The 10,689-nt window shown below is 56.0% G+C and overlaps 1 protein-coding gene across 1 annotated transcript; it reads left to right on the top strand.

Moving 5' to 3' along the window:
- The first annotated feature begins 4,114 nt into the window (after positions 1-4,114).
- On the top strand, positions 4,115-7,213 carry LOC144299450 (uncharacterized). The gene is made up of 3 exons (XM_077874967.1): positions 4,115-4,171; positions 5,291-5,685; positions 6,183-7,213. The coding sequence occupies exons 1-3, from the start codon at positions 4,115-4,117 to the stop codon at positions 7,054-7,056; spliced, it is 1,326 nt and encodes a 441-aa protein (XP_077731093.1). The 3' UTR covers positions 7,057-7,213.
- The last annotated feature ends 3,476 nt before the right edge of the window (positions 7,214-10,689 follow it).

The raw sequence follows: 10,689 nt of genomic DNA on the forward strand, positions 1-10,689 counted from the left end.
GGGGGTGCTCCCAGCCACAGGCAGAAGGCCATGGGCTAGACCCCAGCCAAGGTGCGGTGGAAGTAGAGTGGATTTAGTATGGAGTGTGGGGCTCGCTCAAGTCCTCCAGCTGGGGTCGGGTCCATCTCCCAGTCTGGAGAGACAGAGGGGATAGGCTGAGCTAGGAGGAGGAGAAAGACCTGGAGTCTCCAGGTCTGGTCAGTGGTTAGATGTAGAGACAGGAATTCAGTCAAGTTAGATGGCATTGACACACACACACACACACACACACACACCACCCGATACTTTTGGGGAAACGACTGAGCTTAGGGAGCACCATACATATGAATTCATTCCCCTTTCCTAGGCATCACTTTGCAAAATTGCAGACGAACTCTCTCATTAAACCTTCCCCGCTAGCAGGAAACCTTCCCCACATTCATTCTCCATGACGTCCATTGCATAGGGGGCAACGGATCTCCAGGAAACCCCACGCAATCACAAAATATAAATAGGACGCCTATATTTATGAGCACAGGAAGGAAGTGTCAGCCAACGTCAGGAAACAAGAAAAGGGAGGTTAGGGTCCAAAGAAGGGGCAGCTAGAGGGGAGGAGTCCTTGGCTTTCCTCAGTACCTTCAAGGCTGGAAAATTTGTATTTTGAGCCAGTCCAGCAGATGGTGCTGCTCCGGTAGAGAGCGGAGAAGTCATTCATTCCTGGGATGCAGTCTCTGCTGTTTACAGTTCTGAGCTGATGGAGTTTCTGTCATAGTAAAATCCCAACGCTGCGTCCTCAGATGTTAATACACAGAAAGAACCTGGTGTGCGCAGCAGACCCCTGTCTTGGTTTCATCAATGGGGGAAGCCCGCCTGGGTCATTCTTACTTCGCAGGTGCCTTGTTATCTACAAGGAACTTGATTTTCTCTCGCTGTTTCCTCCTAGAAGAGGCTTTGGAGTCAGCCCCGTAGTACTCGCTGTCACTGTCACCTGCTCTGGCCTGTGTGCTGACAAGGTGGCGCACCAAACAGTATCTGTTTGTCTACCTCTATTACATACGTGTGTTATGCATTATCTGATAAAGTGTCGATATTTTCTATGCCTTATTTTATATGTATACCTATGTGTGCCATATATAATAAAAGGGATAACACTACACAGGCAGGAATAAGTCAGGAAATAATCACTAAAAGGTCGGTGTCTTAGGCCACGAGCCCGCAGCCAACTACCATAGCCTGGGGGGCTTTAGGTAGGATTCCGGCTGAGCGGAGCCGGGGTTTGGCTGCAGGCAGGAGCCCCTTCCTGGCTTCTGACCCGCTGCTCTCTCACCGCGTCCTCACCGGGGGAGGCACGCAGAATCCTCCCCTCTCAGGGCCTGGGTGGCGCAGTTGGGTTAAGCATCCAATTCTTGATTCCGCTCCGGTCACAATCACAGGGTCGTGAGATGGAGCCCTATGTGGGCCTCCGTGTGGAGGCCGCTTGGGGTTCTCTCTCTCTCTCCTCCTCTGCCCCTCCCTCTCAGTTCTTGCTCTCTTAAAAAAAAAGAAAAGAAATTTCTCTCTCATCCTCCCCTTACGAGCTACCAATCCTCTCCAATTACAACCTCATTTAACCTTACTACCCCCTAAATGCCCTATCTTCAAATATAGTCCCCTTGGGCATTAGGGCTTCCACATGCCAGTTTGGGGGAGACACAGTCCAATCCACAGCAATTACTAAAGACAAAAGGGCTAAGTACCCGGATGCTTCGGGAATGGCGAAATGCGAGCCCGGCCACAGGTATTCACCGGGTGGAGTGTCCGTGGCCCTTTAGTCTAATCTCAACGTGTTAAGAAAACAAAACCCAAAACCCTTGTGTTTCTTTCTACAATGATGGAAGATTTTTGTCACCAAGTAGTTTCCAGGTTTTTTTTCCTCTGTTTTTGTTTTCTAAATTTCAAAAAAGTTCACATGTGCAGACGAGGTGAGAGAGTCACGCTCCCGTATAGGGGCTCACCACTCGCCGTCCTCCCGGCGGGAGGGAGCGGACCCTGAAGGGCGCTCCAGCCACACAACCCGATTCTAGCTCCTTCCTCCCATGACAGCTGCACAGTGTTTGAAGGCAGTGCCCTGCCCTCCTCCCGACCCCAAGGGAAGGCTCGGCACCCACGCCTCACTTGGAGTCCTGAGGAGCCCTTACCGGCTGGGCAGTAGGTACACGTCTTCACAGACTGTGCCTCAAAGGTGAGAAGGCCGTGAGGCTTCTTCGTCTTCTCTGACGGATAAAGTCTCCCACGTTGGCCCTGCCAGGTACTCTGTCTCGTGGGGTTTGCAGAGGTTGGGGGTCCCCAAGACCTGCGCCAGTTTCCATCGTTCACCGCAAGAGGCACGGAACTCGCTGAACGCTCCTTTACTCACAATGACTATTTGTTACAGCAAAAGGCTGCAGATCAAGGTGGCCCAGGGGCAGCAAGCAACACCGGGGCAGAGTGCCCCCGCGACCCGAGCCCCGGGATTCCAGCACCTTCTCTGGGTTGAGGATCTGACCGTGCTCCCTCCTGCCAGCAACCCCGCAGGACAGCCCGCAGGTGGGTTTAGCTCCCTCTGCCCCGGAGATGGGCCTGACCCGGGCCTGCGCTTGGCTTCCAGCGACTCCAGAGGCCGAGGCCCATTGTGAGAGGAGACAATGCTAGGGCTCCCAGATGCACAGAGACACGCTTACCAGGAGGACCTTCCAGGACTTTCCACATGGTACTTCTCAGGCAAAGGCCCAGACTTCTCTTCGGGGCAACCAATGATCTCCCATCAGGGTCCATGAACCATCCTTCCCGCTCCCTCCAGGCCCATGTCTGCCCTCCTCTGCCAGCGTGGCATCTGGGCAGGTGGACCCCACAGTGACCAGAGAGTGGGGCCTTGACCTCTGGAGGTCCTGCCCCCTGCCTCAGGGCAGCTGCTGCAGCCAAGTGCCCTATGCCCTGCAATGCACTTCCCCAAGCACCCTGTGGCTCCTTCGCTCCCCCACGAATCCCTCCACTTACACCTGCTGGGGCTGCAGGCCCACCGAGGAGCCAGGCCCTCCCTGTGGCCCTTGGAATAGGGACCTGCCCTTCCGCCTCGACGTTGGGGTCCTCATCCCACCCACAGAGGCCCTGCTGGGCCAGGCCCGGGGCCGGGGGTCCCGTAACCTGCCTGGTCTCCCACGGGAGCCTCCTGAGCCCTGCCGTGGCCTCCCTCTGCGTCGCCCTGCCCCCCATCCTGCCGGGGCGGGGGTCCCGGGGTGCTGTCGGCCTCCTGCACAGCAGCCGCTGTCAGAGTCCTGGGAAGGCCTGGGCACATGTCCCCTTTGTCTCTGTCCTTCTCCCCTCTGCCAGCGTGTGGCCGGGAGAGCACAGGCCCCGGGCTTGACCTTGGCCCTCCGTGAGTTAGCGTGCAGCCCGCTGGGCCAGAAGTGGCTTCCAGTTAGACTCATCACTGTTCCCTGTGCTGCCAAGCGGGAAGGTGTGCGTCGGATCCCGTCGGCCCCGGGGAAGGGTTTCCTGGGCTCTCCTGCTCAGGCGCTGCAGGGAACTCCATTTGTCACTAGAAGAGAGAAGGATAGTTTCAAAACACCGTCGCTGTGGCGCTCGTGGGACACGTCTGGCAGCCGTGGAGGCCCAGAGCCCCCTGCGAGCGGCTGCCCGTCCTCTCCCATCTTCCGGCCGAGCTCCCGGCGCGGCCACTGCCAGACCGGGGTGTTGCAGGTGGACGGGGTCTCCGTGGGAATGAGGATGCCTCCAGGCATTTCAGCGCCAAGCACCTAGTACTGTGCCGACTTCATTTCATTCTCCCCAAAGCCCGCTCGTTACCCCCACTTCACTGATGAGAAAACTGAGGCTTGGAGAAGTACTTTGCCCAAAGCCTTCGAGCTTCGAACCGGTAGCATGAGGGCTGCGATCCTGCCCTAACCACCCAGCCCGCCCCCCCACCCCCGCCTCCCTGGGGCCTCCCCGCCTCTGGTCCCTCCTGAGGCTGAGGCCGCCGCCAGGCCCCGTACAGCCGGACCTCGGGCCAGCGGCACCCACCGCGTTGCCAACTGCCGAGGGTCCCGGGTGAGGGAGCTGTCGGGTGCCGTTTGCAGCCTGCAGTGGGGCTGGCGAGTACCCAAACTGCGCCCGTGGGATGCCCGCGGGAGTCGCCCCCGGGACTGCACCTGCCTCCCGGCTCTCCGGGGAGCTGGTAATGAGCCTGGTTGTGAGCAGCCGCTGATGCCCCGCGGGATCACTTTACCTAAAGCAGCAGCCACAGGAAAGGCGGGAGATCTAGGGGAGAGGGAGGGGGGGCGTTGAGAGCACCCCGGGGGCCCGGGCAGGCGGGCGGCCAGAGGCTGGGCCCCGGTACCGCCCCAGGTGCCAGGGCCGCGGAGGCCGCAGGCTGGGGACCCAACTGGGGGTGGCCCGAGTGTGCACAGGTCTGCGCGGGCATCGGGGTGCGAGACCAGGAGGGGGCCCGCCCTTCCTGGGCTTCGGGACGGCTCCTGCCACTCCCACCCCCACCCCGTGGGCAGCAAGCAGACCCGGGAGGGGCGCCGGCGGTCCGAAGGAGGGAGGGCAGCCAGCTGGGGCCTCGGAAGCAGCTCGTGGCTCTTGCTGGGGGGAAGGGAGGGGAGAGCCCGGGCTGCATCCCATCCCGGGGCCGCTAGGAGGACGGCATGGAATTAGGGACGGGCGGCAGGCGTCCAGGCGTCGGGAGGTGTTAGACCCTCGGGTTGCAGGCTTCCCCAGACAGCCCCAGGCCGCTCAGAATCCAGGCCCTGAGCGGTGGGCCGACACCCCTGCCTCGGGGGCACAGCTCCAGTTCCTTCTGGATGGCTGGCTTTCTTTCTTTTTCTTTTTCTTTTCTTTCTTTCTTTCTTTCTTTCTTTCTTTCTCTTTCTTTCTTTCTTTCTTTTTTTTTTTAAGATTTCATTTATTCCTGAGAGACACACAGAGAGAAGCAGAGACCCAGTCCGAGGGAGAAGCAGGCTGCCTGCTGAGAGCCTGGTGCAGGACTCCATCCTGGGACCCCGGGGTCACGGCCTGCCCCCAAGGCAGACGCTCACCCGCTGGGCCCCCAGGCGCCCCCAAGATGGCATTCTCTGCAAGTGAAAACAATACAACCCTGCAGCCCACTTCGTCCTGGGTCTGCGTGACATCAAAGGTGTGCAGGAGCCGAACGTCAGGTGGACCTGCCTCCCGTGAGCTGTCCTCTGGGCCTCAGCCCCGTGGAATCCTGTCCGGGTCAACCCCGTAGGGCCGCCGCCCTCTGAGCTCCCAGAGCCGGGCTCCTGGGCCTGCAAGCGGGCGGGAGCCAGAGTAGTGTCTTCCCTTTTCCTTTAACGTCTACACCGGTCCGTTCTTGTTTCCGGGTTCTTTTAATTTTCCAAGTTCGTTGCTCTTCCCTTTGGCACAACAGGGCATTTGTATAATAAGGTGTATTATAATTTCTCGTAACTTCCTTATTTCTCTTCAAGACCTGCGTACTTGTGGCGGGTGCTTTCTGTCCCCCAGGAACAACGGGGGCCCCCGCCCGGCCGTGGGTGCAGCCTCACTTCCCTTGGGGTCTGGCTCCTCCTGCTTGACCACCAGCACCGCCGCCTCCCAGGCTTCAGGAGTAATCAAGCTAAGCCTTGGGAGGTGTCCTGGGCGGGGGCTCCTCCCCGGAGGAGCGCGGCCTTGGAGAGCGACGACCAGGCCGACGCGTCCCCGCCCAAGGTGCGGCTGCGGAGGGGCCACCAGCGCGCGGGCGGAGGGGCGGGGGGACAGGGGCGGGAGATGTGGGGGCGGAGCGCAGGGGGGTGAGACGGGCTGGGGGGAGGGGTCACGGCGCAGCTTCGCTCCGCTCCTGCTCGCGTGTGAGGGCTCCACGGGGAAGCGGCGCCGGCCGCCTGGGGGCTCTGGGCTTCGGCCTCCGCGGTCCGGTCCGGGAGCGCTCCCCTGGGGGAGGGAACTGGAGGGAACGGGGTTTAAGATGGTTTTCAGGGCAGCCGGGGGGGGGGGGGGGGGGGGGGGGGCTCGGCGGTTTAGCGCTGCCTTCGGCTCGGGTCATGACCCTGGAGTCCCGGGATCGAGCCCCGCGTCGGGCTCCCTGCGTGGAGCCTGCTCCTCCCTCTGCCTGGGTCTCCGCCTCTCTCTCTCTCTCTGGGTCTCTCATGAATTAAAAAAGAAAAAAGAAAATAAAAATAAAATAAATAAAATAAAATGATTTTCAGGGGTTGTAGAAAGAGTGTTCGCGGCTCGGCAAAGAACAAAAGCCCCGCGGGACAAAGCGTGTTCCAGCAGCCCGGGCCGTGGAGAGCGAAACCGCCCGCGCCAGCCCCGGCTCCTTCACAAGGGCTGTTGGACTCCGCGGTGGGGCCTCGACCCCGGAGCCGGGCGCGCCTCGCGGCTCCCCACACGCCGCAGCTGCAGGCTTCGGCCGGCTCCGCGCGGGCCAAGGCGCTTCCTCCGAGCCTCCCGCGTCGCCAGAAGATAAACGGCGTCTGCAGCTGCACCCGCGCCGGGGGGCAGAGTCCTGAAGGGCCCCCCCCCCCCAGGGCTCCTCGGCAACGACCACCGCGCTTCACCTCCTCCCCGGGACAGGCCCTCACCGCGGACGGCGCCTCAGGGGACTGGCTCCTCACCTCAGGACGGCGCCTCGGAGGACAGGCTCGGCACACAGGGACGGCGCCTCAGAGGCCGGGCTCCTCACACAGGGACGACGACGACTCGGAGGCCGGGCTCCTCACCTCAGGAGGGCGCCTCAGGGGACAGGCTCCTCACACGGGATGGGGACGGCGCCTCAGGGAGCAGCCTCCTCACACAGGTACGGCCCCTCGGAGGACAGGCTCGTCACCCGGGGATGGGGATGGCGCCTCAGGGGACAGGCTCCTCACCCGGGACGGCGCCTCGGAGGCCGGGCCGCAGTGTCTCCTCACAACCCCGGTGACCCCGACCAGGACGCCGGCAGCCGAGAGGCTCCCCCGAGGCTCCCTCAGGGTCCCGACGGTCGAGAGTCCACGGACAAGGCCCCGCGCTGCTCCGGGCCGTGGGGACCCCAGCGGCCCCCGGGTCAAGGCTGCCCGGGCCTGGGCCGCGGGGGCCTGAAGCCGATGCCCGGGCCCCCCCGCCCGCCCGCCCCGGGACTAGGCCGGGCCTCGGATGCTTTGCCCCCTCAGGGTGACGGGCGCCGCTGAGCTGGTGAACGTAAAGGCGCGAAGCTTCATTTCCGGCGACGGCGGCGGGGCTGGCGACGCCCCTGGAGCCCTGGTGCCGGGGCCTCCTCGGTCCGCGCCCTCGGGGCCCCCGTGCAGCCGCAGCCCGCCGCGGTGCTCTCCGCCTCCGACCAGGCCGGTGCCAGTGTCCCGCGGGCGCTGCGGAGGCCGCCGGGGTTACGCCGGGAGGAGCCTCGCTCAACACCACGGGCTCGTCCTCTTGCTGCGCGTCGGGGGTCCGCGGCCGGGGCGGGGGGGGGGGGGGGCAGCCCGGGAGCGGCCGGCTGCGCCTCCCCACAGGACACGGGCCGTCGGGGATGGGTTTGCGGTGAACAGTTTTCTTGGCCTGAACGTCCAAGGTCTGTCACGCAGACGCCAACACGGGATTCTTGCCGCGTGGGGGCCGTGGGCACATCATCGCAGGTTCCTTCAGGCCGCTCGCGTGGAGGAAGCTGTTCTCTCCGTTGTTAACACCCGCCCTGGGATCCCCGGGTGGCTCAGGGGCTTAGCACCACCTTCGGCCCAGGGTGCGATCCTGGAGGCCCGGGATCGAGTCCCACGTCGGGCTCCCTGCATGGAGCCTGCTCCTCCCTCTGCCTCTCTCTCCCTCTCTCTCTCTCTCTATCATGAATAAATAAATAAAATATTGAAAAAGAACAACCCACCCTTGTTGGAGGTGTTCCTCCCTAGGGTCTCCCCGACTGGAAATTTCAGCTGTTTTCTCCAGTGAGGCTGTACCTTGCCCACCCTTCTGTGCCGCCGGTCCTGAGCATTCTTTCTGAGGTGAGGCAGGGGCCCCCAGTAGTCTTCGCTGCCCCCATCCGCATCAGGGCCTCTCTCTCAGCACCCTTTTGACCTGTGGCTCAATTTCACTCACAGCCTGCCCTTGGTTAAAACAGTTATTCATTATCTAACGATTTCAGACCAAATATCCTTATTCCTAAATCAGTTTCCAGATGCTTCTCATACAGATGATTGGCAGACCATGCTTTGCAAAAACACTGATTGCTCATAGGGTCACTCATGGCTAAGGATAAGGATCGTTTTTGGTTTTGGCAAGTTTGGAGCAATGAACATTGTGCATTAAATGTACTGTTTTAATGCAGGAAAGCAAATATTTAAGGCCAATAATTTTTTTTTTCCAAGATGATAAAACTTCTACACACATGATTCTACATTATATTACCTAGTTGTTCAGTAGTCTTTCTTTCTTTCATTAGACATTTTGTAAGAGCTTGGACAATGTGTAACAGATCTAGATCTTGGGGGTCAGAGGTGGGTAAAATGTAGTCTAACTTTTTTAAGATTTTACTTATTTATTTGAGAGAGAGGGCGAGAGAGGGGTGAGGGGCCAAGGGAGAAGCACTCTCCCTGCTGAGCAAGGGGCCCAATGTGTGGCTCAATCCCAGAACTCCAGGATCATGACCTGAGCCGAAGGCAAATGCCTAACTGACTGAACCACCCAGGCGCCCCAAGATGCGGTCTAACTTGGCAACGAGGATCATGTCTTGGATTATGTCCAGCATGTAGAGGATCAATGGATGTTTATGAATGAGAGATGATAAACAGCAAAGCAAGGACATGAAATGGTGAAAAATGACCACCTCCAGGTTGGGGGATATCAAGGCTCAGAGAGACCTCTTAAAAACTGAACTTCTGTTTGGGGAAAGATGGAATAGACTTACTTTTTCCTATTCCTGTCATAAAAATCCTGGAAATCACATATAAAATAAACATTAGCTTCTGAAGGATGGAAGAAGAAGGTAGACCCTAGGGACATCAGGACCCAAGACATGACAAGGTACTGGGTTACCTGGCTTATCTGTTTGCCCCATATATTCCAGACCTGGAAGATGAAGGAGCTAACATCCTAGAAATGCCAGTGAGCCAAGACAAAGACCCCATGAAATAAAGCCCTTACTATCTTTAGCCAAACAAACAAACAAACAGAAAAGGGACAAATAGAATTCAGCAACATATATGATAATTACATACCATGACCAAGTGGGGTTTATTCCAGTGATACAAGGCTGGTTTAAAAATTTGAAAATTAGACTATGTAATTTACCATATTAATAGGATAAAGAGAAAAACAAAGCAATCACATTAATCAATGGATACAGGAAAATTTTGACAAAATTCAATAACCATGTTATGATTTAAGAAAAAAACTACCAGAAAGATAGGAATAGAAGGGAATTTCCACAATTTGATAAAGTGCAACTACCAAAATCCTACAGTTCACATTATGCTTGATGGTGAGATCAGGATCTGGGTAAGGGTGTCCACTCTCACCATATTTACTTGAAGTTCTAGCCAATGCAATAAGACAAGAAAAAGAAAAGCATATAGATGAGAAAGGAAGAAATAAAATGATCCCTATTTATAGATTACATGATTGTCTACATAGAAAATCCCAACAAATCTACTAAAAAACTCCTATTGCTAATAAGAGACTTCAAAAAAAAAAGCAGCATACCAGATGGACATACAAATATCAGTTGTATTTCTATGTATTAGCGATGAGCATATGGCCACTGAAATTAAACATGTAATATTCTTTGTAATCATTCAAAAAAAGGAGAATACTTAGATGTAAAAATCTCTATATAAAACATTTACTGGACTTGTAAGCTGAAAATATGCTAATGAAAGAAGATCTAAATAAATGGAGTGAGTTCACAGATTGGAAAATCCAATATAGTAAAGATGTCAATTCTCCCAAATTAATATATAGTTTTTTTTAAGATCTTATTTACTTATTCATGAGAGAGAGAGAGAGAGAGAGAGAGAGGCAGAGACACAAGCAGAGGGAGAAGCAGGCTCCATGCAGGGAGACCGATGTGGGACTCGATCCTGGGTCTCCAGGATCATGGGCTGAGGGCGGCGCTAAACTGCTGAGCCACCCAGGCTGCCCTAATATACAGTTTTAATGCAATTCCTATCAAAATCCCAGTAAGATTTTTTATAGATATGTATGAACAACATTATTCTAACATTTAGATGGAAGAGCAAAGAAAATAGAATAGCTAAAACAATTTGAAAAGGAAGAATAAAGTAAAAGGAACCAGTCTACCCAGTTTTAAGTCTTATTATATAGCTACTGTAGTAGACTGTATAATATTGGCAGAGGAATAGGAATGTAGAAAAATGGAACAGGACAGAAAATCCAGAGTTCGGCTCACACAGAAACACACAACTGGTGTTTTAACACAGGTGCAAAAGAAATTCAATGGAGAAAAGATAGCTTTTCAACATATGGTGTTGAGCAATCCATAGCTAAAAAAGTGAAACCTGACCTGAAACTCATACTCTCTACAAAAATTAACTCAGAATGATTCATGGATTTCAATGTAAAACACACAACTATAAAACCTTTAGTAAAACACATAGGAGGAAATCTCAATGATCTACGACTGGGCAAACAGTTCTTAGACTTGACCCCAAAAGCATGTTTTATAAAAGGAAAAATTGATAATGTGGACTTCATCATTATTAAAGAATTTTGCTCTGCAAAACACCCTGC

This window comes from Canis aureus, chromosome 27 (genome assembly GCF_053574225.1).
Source record: "Canis aureus isolate CA01 chromosome 27, VMU_Caureus_v.1.0, whole genome shotgun sequence".
In the NCBI taxonomy this organism is placed as follows: Eukaryota; Metazoa; Chordata; class Mammalia; order Carnivora; family Canidae; genus Canis; species Canis aureus.